Source organism: Canis aureus, chromosome 9 (genome assembly GCF_053574225.1).
Source record: "Canis aureus isolate CA01 chromosome 9, VMU_Caureus_v.1.0, whole genome shotgun sequence".
In the NCBI taxonomy this organism is placed as follows: Eukaryota; Metazoa; Chordata; class Mammalia; order Carnivora; family Canidae; genus Canis; species Canis aureus.
In genome coordinates this window covers 74,220,308-74,239,988 of record NC_135619.1, presented here as the reverse complement: position 1 = coordinate 74,239,988, position 19,681 = coordinate 74,220,308, and the positions used below count along the sequence as shown (strand labels likewise).

The following is a 19,681-nucleotide window of genomic DNA, read 5'->3' as shown; positions in this document are numbered from 1 at the left end:
CACATAGCCCCCCCCCCCCCTCCCAGAGGGGACTGGCTCCAGCTCATTTCCGATTTGAATGAAGCTTCCGAGCAGTCTAGGCTATGTGGGTCTGTACAGAAGGAAAGCAACATGCCTTCCTGAGATCAGCATAGCATGTTGCAGTCTGAAATGTTAGATATTGCCAGGCTTATTCTGACCGAAGACAGTCAGTTAGGAATTCCAGCTGAGAAGCCATCTTCTGGAGTGTGTGGAGTTGCACAAATGGATGTGCAGTAGAAACTAAGGAGAAAGGAGGGCAGGGTTTTGGGGCTTTTTGGGTCCTTATACTGAGGTTGGTCAACCAGGATCTGGCTGCTGTCTCTGCTGCCCCCAAGTGGTGCGTTTGAGCAAGTTCCTCCTCTCTGGGATGGTGGCAGTTAGCACCTTTGTGGGGCTTGTGAAGCAGGCCAGGCAAGCTGTGCTAGGTGTCCCTCGTCATGTGGATTCGTTGGGCTCCCTTGCAGTGCCAGGTCGTGTTATAATTTCTATAGTAGGTATCCAAACTTGGCCTGTCATAAACATTAAACCTGTTTCACCCGTAACTAGAAGGGCATTGGCTTACTTAGAATCCTGTGTTACATGGCAGAGGAAAGAATTGGTTTAGTTCTTATTCCAAAAACAAATGTCTACGTGTCTGCTTTAGAAGCTCTTACAGTTTACTTTTCTTACAGATTCGTTTTCCAGGAGCCTATCAATCACATAGGCTACTGTACTACATTTTTCTTTTTCTTTTTAGATTTCTAGGTAGACCTGGAAACCGTTGAGATTCAGCTAGAGGTGGTGCTTGACTTATTCCTCCTGCTTTCTTTAGAGGCTGCAGAGTTTGGCTGTTCATTCACCTAGTCTCCCCTCACCCCGTGCGTGTCTGTCAGCAGGTGCTCTGGTCTTTGCCTCCATGTATCTATGATATCTACTCCATCCTCTCTGCCCTCCACAGTGCCTGTCAGCCTCACCTCCTGCCTGGACCCCCAGGCCTCCCAGCCCCTCTTCTGCTCTTGGCCTTCATTCTCTAGTCTCCTCTTCCTGGGCAGTCAGTGAAGACTTGTAAAGTAAATCAGATTGCAGCTTCCTAGCCCTTAGAGTGGGGCCTGGCCTCACCCCCACTCCTTGCTTCTTCTGTGGTTAGTGGTCTCTGAAATTATTGTGACTATACGCATGCTTACTTATAGTCTCTGTTTATCCCCTTGATGTCAGCTCTGTGGAGGAGCACCCCTTGCCTTAGAGGGCTCATGGCTGAGAGTGAATGAGCAAATGAGTGAGTGAACAGGGGAAAGCACTAGCTCTGTGAGTGCTATCCAGGGTCTTCCGTGAAACAGGAGCTGTTGCAGGTGTGAGTGAGGGGGGATGTAATTACACAGAACTCCTACCCTTGGACAGGTAGGCAACAGTGCTACAGTGCTGTGAGATCGGGCGGGGGGTGAGTCCTGAGAGCTGTTTGTGAGGCGGGATGGGAGGGTTGTCAGTACAAGTGCTTTTGAGAGCAGGGCCTAGAGTGAAGGCTCCTCTGTCAGATGAGCCCAACAGCATGGTGCCTACTCTCCTCTCTTATGAGGCACTGAGGGCTGTCTTTAGCATTGTGGGTCTAAAGATCCACTTGCCTGTGTTCAGATCCTAGCTGTGTCACTTGCTGGCTGGGTGACTTTGGGTGTATCCTCAGGCCTCACTTCACCTGTAAAATGGGATTGTGCAGGACTGCAGTGGACATTCACAGAGATTACAGGCGTAAATCAGAGCCTGAAAGCACAGAACATAGTAGTTGCTCACTGAGTGGAAGCTTGTATTTTTGGTAGGTTCTTAGTAAATATGAAGTGATTGTTTCTCTGGGTCAATAAACAAGGAAGTAGTATTTCCCCTCTGTTGGTTAGTTAACTACTCAGACCAGAGCATCTCTCTCCTCGAAGGAAAGTGGCTTCAGGGAAATGATTCCTCTGAGGCTAGGCCTGCCTGCTTCTCCAGCAGTCCCAGGGACTTGGTAGCCCCAGCAGTGTGTGGGGCAGCTGCCACCCTGACTCTAGCTGTGATGGCCTTACCCATCCTGGACCTCCCTGACCTAGACACTCCCATCAGGCATCAGAGCATTCAGGGTGCTACACCAAGAGGCTGTCCTCTGACAGAAGGCCACCCTGTACCTCCAGCCCTGGGACGAGCTGGCTCCCAACGGAGGGACACCTGGCACCTGGGCCTTTTTCTTTTGTACTTTAATTGCTACATAAGCAGTAGACGTTCTGATTTTTCGTGGGAATGTACTCAAAAATAGCACCCTTTCAGCTTGTTCATGGGATTGGCTTTCTAATAAGAGCTGCTAGTTTCATGTGGTTTTAGATAACTCACCTTCCTCCTCTGGTCTGGTGTCTTCTTCCTGTGATGTAAGGGCCTGGAGAATTATTTTAAACCCAGTAGAACTTGATAGATCACTAAACGTGTCTCTTCTTTGGGTCTCTAGCTTTTTTTTTTTTTTAAAGATTTTATTTATTTCTTCATGAGAGAGAGACAGAGACATAAGCAGAGGGAGAAGCAGGCCCGATGCAGGACTCCATCCCAGGACCCCAGGATCACGCCCTGAGCCAAAGGCAGATGCTTAACCACTGAGTTACCCAGGCATCCCTCAGTCTCTAGTTTTTATTGTGCCTTCTCCAGCACCAGACCGTTTGGTCACTTTTTCCATTGATTAAACATACTATCTATTGAAATTTGTTCTCTGCCAAATGCCTAACTTGAAAGTACAGCAGTATTATGATACATCAAAGGGAAATCTTGGATGACATAGGAGCAAGCCATGGATTAGACGTAAAGAGCCAGAAACTTCCATGGTGGAAGTTTGGCCTTTAGTTTTCAGGCTTAGTGCTGACTAAATACTCTGTTTTCTCCCATCTCTTCCCAATTTGTAGTACTTAGTCATGGATTACTACGTGGGTGGTGATTTACTGACCCTGCTCAGTAAATTTGAAGACAAGCTTCCAGAAGATATGGCAAGATTCTACATTGGTGAAATGGTGTTGGCCATTGATTCCATCCATCAGCTTCACTACGTACACAGGTAATCACCTCTAACATTTTACAGAAACTGCATTTAATGTGTTAAAACACCCTTTCAGAGTTTTCTGTGTCACAGACCCCAGGTTGCAGGCCACCCAGAGAGATTGTGCAGTTAGCAGGTCCTCACTTTGAGCTGCCCCAGTGCCTGGCACCAGGAGATCTTGGCCTTACTGTGACAATTATGATGCTCGAGTGTCAGCCACCTGAAGCCACCTTTGCTATTTACCTGACATTGGCTGACCCTCTCCCTTGCTGTTCCTTCTCCCTGGGATGCCCACCCACCCTCTAGCTCATGATTCCCTATTTCTGCTTTCTCAGAACGCCTTCCCTATTCCATGGCCCCCCAACAAAACACAGAGGAAAATGAAGCAGAGGAGGTGGGCTCACACCACGGGAGCCTGCACACGAATGTGACTGGCTCTCAGGGAGGGGTCAGTGTGGCTGGGTGCCTCCTGTGGTCTGGGTCTCTTGCTCCCCTGTGAGGGTGCTGCGTCTGCCTCTTCCTGTTGTTTAAGGCCACGAAATCAGTCTGGCAGGGGGTTGTTGTTTTGTTTCATTTTTAGCAAAGTCAGATAGTTGTACACAAGTCTCCTGCCTTTTGCCCGGATTCCACTGGCCACCAGTAGCTTGTCAACTTTTTAAACTGTTCCTTCTGGTATTGACCTTATATTTCTAAATAACAGGTCTCTCTTGCTGTTCTTTTTTGCAGAGGAGGGAGATTAGATCACATCTATTAAAATGGGGATTTCCTCTTTACAGCAGTCTCTCTCCCAGCCCTCTCTCCCACACACGCTCTCCTTCCTCTCCTCCCATGTCATCCCAGTCCATAATCGGTAACTTTTGGTTAAATTGGCGTTTGCTGTTCATGTTACAGTGCCTGTGTAAATATTACAGATGAGCCTTGCAGTTACAGTATTTACACCTGCATAAACTATCTCTTCCAGCGTTAATAGCAGCCCAGTTTGTTTGTTTTTTCTTTAAGATTTTATTTATTTATTCATGAGAGACAGAGAGAGAGACAGAGACATAGGCAGAGGTTGAAGCAGGCTCCATGCAGGGAGCCCGACGTGGGACTCCATCCTGGGACTCCATCCTGGGACTCCAGGATCACGCCCTAGGCCAAAGGCAGGTGCCAAACCGCTGAGCCACCTAGGGATCCCCAGACCTGGTTTTTCATAAGCATACTTTTCAGTGGCAGCCAGCTAATGATCTCCAAACACCGTGACCAAATTATAAAGCTGTGCATACACAGACATAGCAGGTAGCCCCAGTCCTATTTTTCTTGGAGCTGCCTCTGCCTTTTTTCCTGTTCCCTTCGGCCCTGGGTGCTCCTGAGTCTAGTGCTCTGCCCTCATTCTGAGAGCTCTTGCCCCTGGGCAGGTTCCCTTCCCATCTCCCTGGGGTCAGATCCCTTGTTTTGAGTCACACATCTTCCTTTCTTGGTTCATTCTTTCGATTCAGTAGCAGATATTCTCTGTAGTTTCTGGAAAAGGAGGCTCCTGAGATCATTTTTTTGAGATTGGTGTCTTAATCCCATCCACATGTGTGACTGATGGATGCGCTGGTATGGAATTTTAGATTGGAAATCACCTTCTCTCAGGACTGGGAGGGTGTGACTCTCCCTCTTTGGGAGGCTCAGGCCACCATACTCCTGTGGCGTTGCAGCATGCTCGGCTGCTGTCCTGCCTGGGGCCCGGCCTCTGCCCCTGTCAGGAGATTTTCCTCAGCAGACGCAGCTCCTGCTCCAGGAGTAGTAGCCATGGACCCAGTTTGAGGAGAACAGCCCTTCCAGTCTTGCCATGAGTGTTACCTCACTGTTCGGCAGGGAAGCCAAGGTGCAGGGGTGTGGGACAGCTTGCCTTCAGCCACAAGTCCTCCCCAGGCATCAAGCTGCAGGTCCCATGTGTCACAGAGTAAGCAGAGGGAGCTGCCCCCAAATCACTGTTGCTTTTTTTAGGGCGATGGGGTTTGGGACAAGGGATTTTCTCTTTTTTTCCATGGATCCCTGAGTATCGTTGTGCCTGCTAAACCGATCATTGTAGTTGTTTTCAACCTGTGATTTTATGTTCTACCTTTCTGACAGACTGTGCCCAACTCCTACCAGAGATAAATGTCTTTGCATTTGTCACTGATCTCCAGGGAAATTAATCTGACCAACTTATTAACAGTTTATTCTTTCCCTGTTTTCCCTAATTAGAAAGCTTTCTCTTTATTTTCTTAATTGGCTATGTAGAAGCTTCACTCTGTTGTTTGGCCTCCAGGCATAGTAGGAGAATTAAATACGTAGCTAGCACCCCCCCCCATCCAATACTCAGAATTCAGACTTAGCGCTTGAATGACCCAGGCTGAAACCAGAAGGCTTTGCATTTTTGGTAGAAAGTTCAAAGTCAGGTTGTGTAGAAAGTCAGTCCCACCCCACCCCAGGCATGGACATGGTGTAAGGGGGTTGGAACTGCTTTTGGTAGGGCCAGAAATAAGTGGGCTCTGTCCACACGAGTGATAGCACGGCTGCATTTATTTATATTTTTAAAGAATTTTATTTATTTTTTTATTCATGAGAGACACAGAAAGGCAGAGACATAGGCAGAGGGAGAAGCAGGCTCCCTGCAGGGAACCCGATGTGGGACTCGATCCTGGGACTCCGGGATCACGCCCTGAGCCGAAGGCAGACACTCAACCACTGAGCCACCCAGGCGTCCCAGCTCTGCTGCATTTAACAGACATGATCCGGGCCCTGTGCCATAGCCCTGGGCCCTCTTCTGTGCTTGCACATGGGCTGTGGTGACCTCAGGCTGTGCACCCCACCCCCCACCCCCCTGGCTGGGCTTCTGCTGCAGCAGAACAGCTGCGGCCCAGCTTTGTGGCAGGGGAAGCAGTGGGCAACCAGGAGCAGGGAGCTTGGCACCCAGGCTTCCTGAGAGGTCAGCCCTGGATCCCAGCAAAGGCAGGAACGAAGAGTCACAGATGTAGAAAGGCAGGTCGTTGGAGAGAACAGACAGCATGGCTTCCGAATGAAAGAAGAGTGGTGTGGTTTTATGAAAAGGAATATTCAGAGAACAAAAACGGTCTTGGCAGAGGAAAAACTAGAACAAGGAGCTGCGTGGAAGAGATGCAGGATAGCGCAGAGGAAACCTGACCAAGATGGAGAGCCAGGGTGGGGAGCAGGTGGTTGGGGCAGTTCTGCAGCACCTCCTGAGGAAGGGCTCTGATTCGGTCCTGAAGAGGCCTTCCTGTGCTCCCAAGAGCTGCTTACTTATTCATGTGTCTCTCTGCCCCAGTGGATTGAGAACATCCTCATCGTGTACTCACTCCTTGTACAGTTGGTCTGGTTTTGGACATTCTGTTCTGTCCTGTTGTCTGTCTGCACCAGAGCCATGCTGCTTTAATCATGGATGCTGAGCCCGTGGAGGCCTAGTTGCCCCATCAGACCCCTGCTTTCTGCTTAGGGTTTTCCTGGTTGTCCTTATGCAGTAACTGATCCATGTGGCCTTCTGTATCAACCTGTCTGGTTCCAAAAAAAAATAGGACATTGGGAAATTTTTCATGTGATGGGCCCATCAGTCTGTAAATACAGGCCCTTTTTTTTACTTCTGTGAAGTTCTCTCAGATTGTAGTTCCAAGTATTAGTTATGTTTTATTGTTTCAATTTCTTTGGGAACTCCGGTTAATTATATTTTGGGTCTTCTTAGCCTGTCTTCCACTTCACTCCAACTGCCCTCCATCTGACTCTTTACACTGCTTTGTCTCCCTTTTATTCTTCTAGATCTTTCCCTCTCTTTCTTTAATGCCTTTCATCACATCTTTATTTGAACTTGTTTTCCTTTGGGCACCTTATAATTTAGTCATGATATCTGGTAAGATTTTGATTTTTTTTTCTGTTTCTTCCAGAGTTAAGTCAACTCTTTGTTTCTTCCCGTTTTTGTCTGGTTCTGTTGTTAGTTTGTATTTTCCTGACTCATTGAGGGTTTGTTTTGTTTTTTTTTTTTCTCTCCTGTTTCTGTTTATTTCAGTTTGGCGTGCTGGTTACTGTCGTAGGCCTGGGGTCGAGTGTAGCCCCTGGCACAAAGGAGACACTCAGGAAACCTTGTCAGCAATGTGGTGGGAACAAGAGTGGCGTGTCACCCGATTGGGAATTAGCTCATGCTAGGAGTGAGTGGTAGTGGTGCTGACCACCATTCATACCCAAGCAAAGCATTACGGGGAGACATTTTCCTGAGATTGTCATGGCTATCCTGAAATGACATTGCATTTGCTCAGCTGGTATACTGCTAGTTAAGGGCTTTGACCTCCCTAATGTGTAGCGTGGAAATGGTTAATTGATTTTTTTATTTTACTAACAGAGACATCAAGCCTGACAATGTCCTTTTGGACGTGAATGGTCATATCCGTCTGGCTGACTTTGGATCATGTTTGAAGATGAATGACGATGGAACTGTAGGTATTTTGTTGGAGATTTTCTGTTTGATTTGGGGTATTGCTTGTAATTAGAAAGGACTTAAAATTTCACCTTGAGATCCAGTTAAGAAACCAAGGTTTGAATGTGAATTTAAAAAGATAAATCGAGGGATCCCTGGGTGGCTCAGCGGTTTAGCGCCTGCCTTTGGCCCAGGGCACGATCCTGGAGACCCGGGATCGAATCCCACGTCGGGCTCCCGGCATGGAGCCTGCTTCTCCCTCCTCCTGTGTCTCTGCCTCTCTCTCTCTCTTTCTTTCTCTATCATAAATAAATAAATAAATCTTTAAAAAAAAAAAAAAAGATAAATCGATTTAAGAGAGAGTTGAAATGTTCTACTTAAGTCTAAAACATCTTTTTTGCTTTCTGTGTTTATAAAAGTAATGTATATACCTTTTCAGCTAGGGGGCTGTCAGGGTTCCTTGCATGGCTAGGCAGCTAAAATCACATCACTGCTCAAAACTCCGGTGCAGGCTGGTCAGGTTCACTGTGACTGCCCCCTCACCCCCCCCATTTCTGTCTGCAGGCAAGTAACTTCTTGTCAGGGTTTTCTCTCCGTGGGTGTGTTAGATCTAGAAGCAGAGGTCCTTGATGCAAGGCTTTACTCTCTTTCCACCAAGCTGGTCTCTTATTTCTCCATCTATTTTTTTTTTTAAGATTTTATTTATTCATGAGAGAGAGAGGGAGAGAGACAGAGACAGAGACACAGGCAGAGAGAGAAGCAGGCTCCATGCAGGGAGCCCGATGTGGAGCCCAATGTGGGACTTGATCCTGGGTCTCCAGGATCACACCCTAGGCTGAAGGTAGAGCTAAACTGCTGAGCCACCCGGGCTGCCCTATTTATCCACCTATTGATGAGTTGATATATTGGTGCTATCCTCAAATCCAGTCTTTGATGACAAGACCAGTGGCCTTGGACTGAGCTCTAGAATGTTGGTTACCTTTCTCACTTGCACGTGAGGAAACTCCTCCTGTGTTACCACCTCATGTTCCAATCTGCCCACTGCCCACTACAAAATCCTACAGCCGAGCTGCAGAGAAGTGACTTTGGTCATGTGACTCAGCCTGACTTGGGGTGCTGCTTATGCCGCATGGCCCTGTCCTCTGTCACGACCCAAAGGAGAGTCTGGCCTTCATGGGACAGACCCTCAGTCTTTTGGACTCTGTTCTCCATGTGCTTCAAGACCAGTCTGATTTTTCAGATGACCTACTCCCTCTTGGTTTCTCTGTGGTGATCGCTGCCCTCTCTGGCCATAGCTTTCTGTAGACATGTCACTGTGTTGAGGCCTGTTCCTGCTAACATCAGTAGCTGAGGGACTATTCTTTCCCTTTGGGGGGAGTCTTAGCCTTCTGGTTCCCCATCTGGGGAATTCCTCAGCACCCAGCTAGTGCCTGGACCTACTTCCAGATGTTCCCATCTGGGAGATTAAGGGTAGGCTCTGAGTGAGCAGCCTTATTAGCATCCCTGGGAGCTAGAATTTGTTTAATGAGAGCCCCAGTGGCCTATGTGCACACGTAGGTTGAGAAGGACCGGTCTGAACACCACGTGGCCCCTGGACCACACTTTGGGCAATAATGACAGAGCATGTGGGAAATGCCACCCTTTGGGGATTGCAGTGCCATTAGGGGGCTGAGGTGGGCATTTGGGCGTGGAGAGACCAGGCATGCGAGACAATTCTCATGTGTTCTGGAAACTGCCCAATGTTTGGTGCTACAGGAGAACAATTATTTGCATTAAATTTTGACTTACTAGGTTTTTTAATTGTGATCATGTATCAGTTTTATTTCGTGATTATTTCCTTATTTGTTCCGATTTTAGAGAAAGTAGTTAGGAATTTGGCATTAGCGCTACCCCCAGGGTTTCCCTCCAACACTGCCCTCTCCCCTAAGGTTCAATCCTCCGTGGCCGTGGGCACTCCTGACTACATCTCGCCAGAGATTCTACAGGCGATGGAGGACGGCATGGGCAAGTATGGCCCCGAGTGTGACTGGTGGTCTCTGGGCGTCTGCATGTATGAGATGCTGTACGGAGAAACGCCGTTCTACGCAGAGTCGCTTGTGGAGACCTATGGAAAGATCATGAACCATGAAGTAAGACGCCGCATTTCCATGTCCTGTTGGTTCGAGGCCTGGAGGTGGGAGGGCCTCTAGGAAGCTGTTAGCATCTTCGGGGAAGAGATGATAGGGCTGGAGGGGGCTGCTGACCACCAGACAGGAGCAGAGGGAGTTAGGGGGTGGAGTCCACACAGGCTGCCGACATAGGAGGTGCAGGTGTAAGGGGAGGAGAGCTGCATGGTGGGGTCAGGGCCCAGGAGAAGCAGGCATCCGTGCTGACTGCATGGCCTTGGGGCAACGGGGTGAGGAGCAGTTGGGCAGTTCCACCTATGGCTCTGGATTCCTCAGTTGTCAGGACTGGGCCACACGCCCCTCTGTGGCAGCGTCCCTCCGCCTCCCAGATCCTGTTCCATTTCCCTTTCCAGCTGTGCGGTTTTCACTCTGACCTTCCCCCCGCTCCCACCGCCTCCCCTCTATTCCTCATACCATTTGCTCTTCCACCTCATGTTTCTCTCATCTGTTTCTCTTGGTCACGTGTTTCTTCCTCACACCGCCTCCTCCCTCTGCCAGCATGCTCTCAGCATCCTTCCACACCTCCCAAGGATGGCCCTCTCCACTGACCTGTCCTCAGCCCTGTCCCCCACTAACTATTTGAGTGGGGAGCAGATTAACCCTGAAATGGTGGGGGGATTTTCCATTTAACTCAAATCAGAGCAAGCCATGTTTGTAAAAAATACTTTTCCCAAAGTAGAAATAAATGTTTTCACTTGTAAATGAATATACACTTCCCATAAAATGGTCAGACAACACAAAGGTGCAGAGGGTAGGTGGTGGAAATCACTGCCTCCACTTCTTAGTGATAAACCCTATCAAAGTACAGAACGGGCCTCAGTGAACTATAAATTGCTGTGGGTGCTGAGCTTGAGCTCCCTGTGGGGCCTGGTCTGGTGCTTTCTTTGTGCCTACTTACTTGATTGTCATGCAGCCCTGTGACATGGTGCTCCTGCCGTCCTTGTTTCTAGATCACAGAGGTGGAGCTGGGCCTTGGCACCCAAGCTTGCTGCTGTGCTGGGCGTTTGTGGGGCAGGATGGTGTGTGGGGGGGAATGTTTGGTTGGATGGCATCACATCACATATAACCAGGGGGTTTTGTCTGGCTTTTTGTGCTCTGTCTACCCAGTACACAAAAACACACCATTCTCTTGGGTGTGCGTGTGGGGGGCGGGTGTTTGGGTGTGGGGTGTTTGTGTGTGTGTTGGGTGTGTGTGGGTGTGGGTGTGGTGTGTGTGGAGTGTATATGCGTGCACGCACCGTGTCTCTTTTTAACAGATTTCTTTTTGATGAGCATTTAGGCAATTTGCGGTTTACTTGGTCAGAATATAATGCTGTTGTGAACATGTCAGGTGTTCTTTTTGTGACGGTTTCTGTAGAATAAAATTTTCAGAGTGGAATTGCTGTGGGTACTGGCATACGCACTCTCAAGGAGCTGAGCCAGCCTGTTCCACTGCAGTGTGTAGTCTGCGTCCTTTGCCACTTCGATGGGTGACAGTCTATCGTTCTAATTTATGTGTAAGGTGGCAACAAGTCTGCCATGAATGAAACCAGCAAAACTAAGGATTTTCTCATTTGCCTTTCTGGAATTCAGTTCACTGGCTATGGCTTGCATTTAGTTACTGTGAAATTAGGAATGACTGTTGCTTTGGAGTGGTTGCCTCTGTCTTGTTTCCTGTAACATCTATAAATCTTCCATCTTTCTGAGTAAGTTTTCATCCCGTGTCCACCGACCTCCCACCCCCCAGGAGCGATTTCAGTTTCCATCCCACGTCACCGACGTGTCTGAAGAAGCCAAAGACCTCATTCAGAGACTCATCTGCAGCAGAGAGCGGCGGCTGGGCCAGAATGGCATAGAGGACTTCAAAAAGCATGCGTTCTTTGAAGGTCTGAACTGGGAGAACATACGGAACCTGGAGGCACCTTACATTCCTGATGTGAGCAGCCCTTCTGACACCTCTAACTTTGATGTGGATGACGACGTGCTGAGAAATATTGTAAGTGTAAACCGTCTCTCGTGCTGTATCCTCGTAGGTCTGAATATGGAGAGTGTTCTGTGGACGGTGTTGTTCCCAGTGTGATCGGTCTTAGGACTGTGTTGGTTCCAACTTTAAAAGATCTGGCAATTGTTTTCAAGAAAATACACCTTTTATTCCAGCCTTCAGCTTGGTCCTTAATGTCCCTTCTAAAGAATAAGGGTTACAGGCACACCTCATTTTAATGCGCTTTGCAGATACTGGTTTTTTTTTTTTTTTTTTTTTTTTTTTTACAGACTGAAGGTTTGTGGCAACCTTGCCTCCAGCATATCTGTGGGCAGTTTTTCTAACCACATCTGCTCACTTCTGCATCCCATGTTGGTGATTCTCACCGTGTTTCAGATTTTTTCAGTATTAATGTGTTTGTTACAGTGATCCATGATCGGTGCTTAGGACTTACTGAAAGCTCAGGTGATGGTTAGCAGTTTTTAGCAGTAAAATATTTTTAAATTAAGGTACATACTTTATTCTGACGGTGCTGTTGCACACGTAATAGATTGTAGTGTAGTGTGAACTCGATTTTTACGTGGGCTGGGAAAGTAAACAATGCACTTGACTTGCTTTGTTGAGATAGTCACTTTATCATGGTGGTCGGGAACCGGACCCGAAATGTCTCCGAGGTACACATGACCTCAGCTGAAGTAAAACTGAGTTGAACGGCTCCTTTCCAGACCTCATCAGACATACTTGTGCTGTAGTTTCATGGCATTTGGCAGTGTCACCAATGCTCCACTTAAAGCTTCACCTCAGCCCTGTCACCACTTCCAGACTGCGAGGGGCCTGGCCTGTGCCCCCATAGTGGACTTGCAAGCCCCTGGGGCCCCAGTCCCCAGGCATGAGCGCACAGGCTTCCTGCTGTCATGTGTTCTCTCTGTTCTGTTCTCATGTGTGTTTCTTTGTACAGCAGGGGTTTAGGAGCAGCAGTGACCATGTGTGGGTTCCGAGTCCTCCCACTGATGTCTTGGGTCCTCCAGGTGGGGTCCTGGTTCTGGGGCTGCCCAGTGTTTGGCTGGTCCAACGGGGCCTCTGCTGTACCAGTTGGTACTTTTAGCTCCAGAGAGTTTTGCTCAGAGGCTGTAAGGTTGTTGTGACCTGGTTTGCGGGTAGAGGACCTGAGGTTCATCCAAGTAGAAGAAAGGTCTTGATTGCTCCCTAGAGAATTAGTCAAATAAGAGCCAAGCCATAGACCGCACAAAGTAGTGTCGCTGTGGAAGGGGTTTTCCTAGACTCTAAAGAAACTATTTACATGCTGACATTTCCCAGATGAATTATAACTTTGGCTTCGTGTTTGATGAAGGATCCTAAAACTGAAAGAGAAGAGTTCACAATACATTTACCTAAGATACTCTACCTTCTGCCTTTGGCCTCTGTCTCTGCCGAGAGCCTGGGAACCCTCAGCCTCTGCCCCCATGCCTCCAGGTGGTTGTGCTCCTGCCCCGTCTGCTCGCCTCTGTGCAGGGCCGTGTCAAGCAGTGGCTCCTGTGGCTTCAGCAGGTTTGGCGTCACAGGTGTGATGCAAGTTGGGCCTGTGACAGTATCATCATCTGAAGCAGTGTGTGTGTTCTCTTAACTGCATTGTGCATGCAGCAGGCACTGCCAGGCCCAAGAACTGTAAACCTGCCAGTGCTGCGCTCGCTCCCTGGCGGGAACACTGTGTACTCCAGGATTCTCTGTTCTGACCCCTGACTTCACTGATTTGTAACATTCTTTCCTTTTGTTTGAACACGGATTTCATTTTGTTGTATGTGTTCTTATGCAGGATATATTACCTCCTGGTTCTCATACGGGCTTCTCCGGGTTACATTTGCCGTTCATCGGTTTTACATTTACAACAGAAAGGTAGGTCTGGATTTATCATTCCCCAGGCAGAGCCTTCCCTTGGGCTAGATGGGCAGTCTGAATTGGGGAGGGGGGATGTTCCTGTGCGGGTGTGTGCCTGCATCGGTGTTGGGGGGTCATGATCAAGGGAGCTGTGGACAGATTTGTCCTTTAAATGGGACACCTGATGACTACACAGTGACATGTAGCAGGGTCAGGCGACGACTTCTACAAACAGGAGACTCTTCTCCTATCTCTGTTATATAGTCTACTGCTTTTTTAACAACGCTGTGAAAATATGAAACCCATCCTTGGCTCATGGGAGGTAGTTTGCTGACTTCTGACTTACAGACCATGAGTGTTGGCAAGATTTATTCTGAGAGAATGTCAGTGGCCGAAGCTAGCAGCCCTGTTCCCTGCTCATGCCCTACTTTCATAAGGATTTTAGCCACAGCTCTGTAGCTTCCACCATGGAGCTGGAGCACAGTCCCAGGCTTAATGGAAGAGGCGAGAGCAGAAGCCCCAGGTGTAGCTCCAGCACCTGAGGACCATGGTGACTATTTGTACCTGTCAGCCTCTCTCTTGAATGGGCCTCTTTGCCGAGCTGTCGCTGGCTTTTAAAGAACCTGAGGCAGGAGGAAAGGCAGACAAAATGAAACAGATGGAATCACTCAGTGCCTGAAGGAGGGCCACACACTTGACTCCAGGTACCTTCTAGCAGCTCCTACGTGCATTGATGAGAGTTCCTTCAGGAGGAGGTTGTTTCTGCTTGAGCTCATAGGAGCTCCCTTGGTGTGAGGTGCCAGGGTTAAGCAGCACTAGAGCCAAAGTGATAGTTGATGCTTTGTAGTCCACAGGAAGCGGTCCAAAATGCAGTAGGCATAATGACCTATTAATCTTGCTTACAGAGGTTCTTGATTTTTCTGGGCCATTCTAGCTCAGTAGGTACTTGTTAAACCTTCAGGTTCCAGGCCCACCTACCAAGGCTCTAGTATGACAGGTCAAGCCCAGGTCTCTCCTTCTGGAACAGAACCCATGGTGCTGGCGTAGCACAGCATTCTTGAGCCACTTTTGAGAATCAGTGGCCAGGCCCTTCCATAAACGTGTGTGTGCTGGGTGCCTTTGCTGGACTTCTGAGTGTAGCAGTACTCAGGAGTCTCCCTGGCATCACTGTCACATTAAAAACAAGAACTAAATAATTTGTGGACCTGCTCAAGAACTAAGCTCTGAGTGAGAGAATCACCTTGGGCTTTCATAACTGTGTGTGTGGTATGCACTTGGTGGTCACTGGTCAGTAGCTGTGCCACGCACAGTGCTGGAGTTGAGAGAACCAGACAGGTTGTTCAGTCTGCAGGGGAGGATGAGCCCCAGAGGATTGAGGGGCCCATTCCCTGAAATTCTCAGCCAGTCAGTGGCAGAAGCAGGAAGCCCTTGGTGGCCTCAGTGTCCAGGGCCATCCCCTGGGCCCTCTGCCGGGCCCCCGCACCCAGCTACCCACAGGATACCATCTCCTGTTACATTTCTGGTTGAGCATAAGTGGTGACGTAGAAATTACATTCCCTCCTTTGCAGAGGGGTTTTCTTTGACCACCTTAGAGGGCACGTTCTTGTTAATCACCCTGTCATCCACTAATTAGCCATAAGGGAGACTCTGAATTCTGGCTCGATAAATAATAGTCTTTTTCACAGGTATTTTGTTTGCCTGTTTGGAAGACTTGTCTTTTGCCCCAGGAAGTTTTAAAATGCTGATGAACTCACTGAATTCTCAGTAGATCAGAAAACCCTATTGCTTTATTGCAGCTGTTTTTCTGACCGAGGCTCTCTGAAGAGCATAATGCAGTCCAGCACATTAACCAAAGACGAGGGTGTGCAGCGGGACCTGGAGAACAGCCTACAGGTGGAAGCTTATGAAAGGCGGATCCGGAGGCTGGAGCAGGAGAAGCTGGAGCTGAGCAGGAAGCTGCAAGGTGAGGGCAGCGCCCAGCCTCCCGCGGCCTCGGCCCACTTGCCCTCGGCGCTGGCCTGCCCTCACGCCCTGTCTCCCTCCCCTAGAGTCCACCCAGACCGTGCAGTCCCTGCACGGCTCCACCCGCGCCCTGGGCAGCTCGGCCCGGGATAAGGAAATCAAAAAGCTAAACGAAGAGATCGAGCGTCTAAAGAATAAAATAGCAGGTAGGTGTTTTAATGATAACTGCCTGGTCTCTGTTCTTGGGCATTCATCCCTTTGGGGAAAATTTTCAGTCCTTTTCGTAAGGTGAAAAAGGGGGAAAAAAAAAAGCTTTGGCTTCAGTGCACCTACTTAGAGGTCTCCTGTTTTGTCCGTTCACTTGAGGTGATTTCTGCACCTTGCTTAGCCCACATAATAGGATTTTATAGTTGCAGCTAGAATCTGTTTCTAGTATCTCATCCACAAACCTTCACAACATTTTACATTTCTCTGTCTTGATTCCTCTCCTTGTAGCCCTGAGACAGAATTGCCACAGCTTACTTCTTCCCAAGGCTTTCCTTGGTGACCTGGCCCACTTTCCTCAGTGTTGTAGGTGTGGATCTGTCCTTCCATCCATCTTCTGTGGTTCCTAGATTATCAAAGCTTCCTACTCCGATCACTCTTTAGTCTTAGCCTGACACATGTGTCAGCCTGGCAGTTGACTCTTGTCTCACCCTATTCTTTCTCTCCTTTTCCTGCCTTAGAAACCGCCCCCCTCCCACCCCGTCCTGATGCTGAAAAGGGCCCAGGTGAGTCAGTTACACACTGAGGCTTCCTGCGCCCCTCAGCTGCCCCGTGCTTGCTTGCACTGAGACAGGAGGACCCCCAGCCCTTGGGGCAGAGCCGTCACCTACCTATGGTCAGCTCATGTGGGTGGCTGAGCACATGACACTTGACACAGCAGGTTACCTGTGTGAGGAAGTGAGAAAGCTGCTAAATGATAGAGAGCATGAGGAATGATTAAATAATTCACTCTCAGGAAGTCACATGGTCTATTTTCCCTATCGCTCAGATTCAAACAGGCTTGAGCGGCAGCTTGAGGACACGGTGACCCTTCGCCAAGAACACGAGGACTCCACACATCGGCTGAAAGGCCTGGAAAAGCAGTACCGCGTGGTGCGACAGGAGAAGGAGGATTTTCACAAGGTAGTTCAGGATGTAGTTTAACGTGAGAAAGATTTAAATGATTTCGAGGTTGTGAGGTTGAAGTTGTGCAGAGGTCTGAGGGCCTCTTCCAGGACCCTTGTTTGTGTGTGTCCTGGCCTGTGCTGCCTGCAGCCCCTGAGAGGCAAGATTGCCCAAGGATCCTGCTGGCCACTCCGCCTCCTGGCTGGCTGTGAGGTACCCTGCTACAGCCAGCACACACTTTGCAGTGCTCGTCCTGGCTCCTGACCACCCTGCCCTGGGTGCTATACCCCCTATGTGAAAGTAAGGACATGATGGTGTGGAGGCCTTGAGGCTCCCCATGGAGGGTCTCTCTCAGGGTCCACAGCAACCAACCCAGCTAAGGTCACCTGCTTGACTCTGGTGCCAGAGTCCTCACCCTTCCCACTCCATCAGGCCACCTGCAGTGGCCTCTCCCCAACCCCCTCTTCTTTCAGAAGTGAGCTGTTCCTTATGACAGGGCATTGCAAGACAGATCATTTGTTGAAATTTGTGCAGTTCCCTTTAAATGTCTTTTATAAATTTGATTTTCAGTAAAATACATCAAACCGTATGTTTAGATACCAGTGTGTTCATACAACACGATCCTATTTTCTAAAATATATTCACTTATACACTTAAGTCGTTAAGTCTATAGTTTATGATCTGTTTTCTAAAATGTGCAGGGTTTCAAACCCAGATTGTTCAGTTCACCACGGTATCCTACCACGGCGCCTTGTCTGGAAGCGCAGCGTGGGACAGGAGGCCCCGCATTACTCTAGCTAGCCTGGCCCAGAACAGCGTGGTGGAGGCAATCCCCTCCTCGTGGTGGGAACCACCATGCTAATCTGTTCAGATCCGCTACTTCCAGTACCAGACCAACAGGTGCCACAGTGACTGTGCCACCCAGTTGTTGAGGAATCAGCTGCAGGGAGGTGAGGCTCCTAGGACAGCCGGTGGTGAGGCCATGTCACCCATGCAGCCAGAGAGACAACCACTTCCAAATCTCTCTCTGGTGAGGGGTTAGGTGTTCAATGATCGTTTTTGTGTGATTCCTTATTTTGGTGGAAATCTTAGGCTTTTCATACGTAACATGTACTTTCCTGATACTGCTATTTAAATAACTGGATTGATGACCACATTCATGCTTCATCCACCTTTGTGATTGTATGGATGGATTAGGGAAGGGGGTGTTGAAACTGGTGAGCCAGACTTGCCACTGTGAGCAAGCCTCCAAGCTGGCTGGGGGAGCTTGAGCTTCCGGTTGCCATGTGGTTGCGGAGTCTTCCCTGGAGTGAGGTTGATGCTTAGCACCTCAGCTCAGGTGTGCTTTTTCCAGGCTGCTCATAGCTGTGCTGGGGCTGAGCAAAGGGCTTTTTCCAAAGAGGAGAGGTTTTGGATCTTGGCCATGGTCCGTAACCAGCGTTTGCTGGGGAAGAGTGAGCTTCCAGCCTCCCATGTCTTTGTTAAGCAAATATAAAACATCTGTCATTCTTTCTATTCAGCAATTGGTTGAAGCTTCAGAGCGATTGAAATCCCAGGCCAGAGAACTCAAAGATGCCCACCAGCAACGAAAGTTGGCCCTACAGGAGTTCTCAGAGCTCAATGAGCGCATGGCAGAGCTCCGCTCCCAGAAGCAGAAGGTGTCTCGGCAGCTCCGGGACAAAGAGGAGGAAGTGGAGGTGGCCATGCAGAAGATTGACTCCATGCGCCAGGAAATCCGCAAGTCTGAGAAGTTCAGGAAGGAGGTAGCTTTTTAGCTGTTTCAGGGATTGTGCTATTTGGACTTTTATAAGATCTTTTTTTTTTTTTTTTTTAATTTTTATTTATTTACGATAGTCACAGAGAGAGAGAGAGGCAGAGACACAGGCAGAGGGAGAAGCAGGCTCCATGCACCGGGAGCCTGATGGGGGATTCGATCCCGGGTCTCCAGGATCGCGCCCTGGGCCAAAGGCAGGCACCAAACCGCTGCGCCACCCAGGGATCCCTAATAGTTTATTTATTTGAGAGAATGCATGAGCTGGGGGAGGAGGCAGAGGGAGAAGGAGAAGTAGACTCCCCATTGAGCGGGGAGCCTGATATGGGGCTCCATCCCAGCACTCTCAGGTCTACTACCTGAGCTGAAGGTAGGCACTTAACCGCCTGAGCCACCCAGGTGCCCTGGACCTTTGTATGATCTTAATAAAACATCTTGGAGAATTTAGCTTGAATACTATAAATTACTTTAAAATCTTAAATTTTATGAGAAACCAAGTAAGTTGACCTGCCAAGTATTTATTTTGTATTTCTCAGCCCTCAGTATCTATTTGTGAAATTATTAAGAGATGTTCTAGGGTCCTGATTTTTAAAAATAACCTTTTAAAGCAAAGAGAAGGTATTCGTGCCTAACAAATGTAATGTAAACGTGTCATGATGCGATCGATACAGCACAGCGTAAGTGAGGTGAGCCCCAGGTCCATAGCAGGTGGGAGCAGTGGGAAGACCAGGCTCAGCCAGGTGTGCCTTCAGGTCAGCCCAGAGGCTCTGGACCTGCTTTCAGGATGGCTTTATGCTCTTAAAGACCCGAGACCCTGAAAGAGCTTTTGTTTGTGTAGGTTACGGCTTCTCATGTTTACCATGTTAGATATTAAGATACTCTCTTCAGTTTAGCAATAACCTGAATAATAGCATTACGTTACATGTTAACGTAAGTAGCATTTTCTATGAAAGGTGACTGCCTCCCCTATGTAGTGAGGGGAGTGGCATTTTTGTGTTTTTGTTCTTTTCTTTAATAACTGGCTTAATAAACACGTAGGTTGGTATGCCTATTTCTGCATTCAGTCTGCCATGTTTTGCATAAAGTATTTAAAGAAAACCCAGGTAATTAGAAAAAGAAGACCCTTTGATACCCCCCGAAAGGGTCTCAAGACACTACTTTGAGAACTGGCTGTCAAGATACTCTAGATGCTCTTCCATTAATGAGGGGCAGATTTTAAGCAGCCCTTAGTTTGGATTCTGTTAGAAATTGCTTGGCACACTGAATCAGAAGGCCTGAAACTTATGTGCTCATTGTCACTTGGTCTCAAAATGCCTATTTGTTTTCC

At 48.5% G+C, this 19,681-nt stretch overlaps 1 protein-coding gene and 1 long non-coding RNA gene across 5 annotated transcripts in view; one reads left to right on the top strand and one right to left on the bottom strand.

Annotated features, from left to right (window-relative positions):
• The window catches only part of CDC42BPB (CDC42 binding protein kinase beta), a 106,175-nt gene that overhangs the window by 54,354 nt on the left and 32,140 nt on the right, over positions 1 to 19,681 (top strand). For 2 of the 3 annotated variants that reach the window (XR_013386947.1, XM_077910691.1), the window contains exons 5-14: positions 2,910 to 3,058; positions 7,398 to 7,491; positions 9,401 to 9,601; positions 11,364 to 11,612; positions 13,411 to 13,490; positions 15,269 to 15,435; positions 15,521 to 15,640; positions 16,160 to 16,204; positions 16,468 to 16,601; positions 18,104 to 18,346. Coding sequence is in view for 2 of the 3 variants with exons in the window: in XM_077910691.1 (XP_077766817.1) it covers positions 2,910 to 3,058; positions 7,398 to 7,491; positions 9,401 to 9,601; positions 11,364 to 11,612; positions 13,411 to 13,490; positions 15,269 to 15,435; positions 15,521 to 15,640; positions 16,160 to 16,204; positions 16,468 to 16,601; positions 18,104 to 18,346 (1,482 nt within the window). In the remaining variant the exon portion in view is untranslated. The remainder of the gene's footprint in view (positions 1 to 2,909; positions 3,059 to 7,397; positions 7,492 to 9,400; positions 9,602 to 11,363; positions 11,613 to 13,410; positions 13,491 to 15,268; positions 15,436 to 15,520; positions 15,641 to 16,159; positions 16,205 to 16,467; positions 16,602 to 18,103; positions 18,347 to 19,681) is intronic. The other variant, XM_077910692.1, reaches the window with a different exon arrangement.
• Positions 9,265 to 13,318, bottom strand: LOC144321191 (uncharacterized). Of its 2 annotated transcripts, none has more exons than XR_013386949.1 (2): positions 12,989 to 13,318; positions 9,265 to 9,576 (listed from the first exon to the last, which is right to left on the bottom strand). It is a non-coding gene; the product is annotated as an uncharacterized LOC144321191 (long non-coding RNA). The 2 variants fall into 2 exon arrangements; XR_013386948.1 differs by having other exon boundaries at positions 13,003 to 13,318.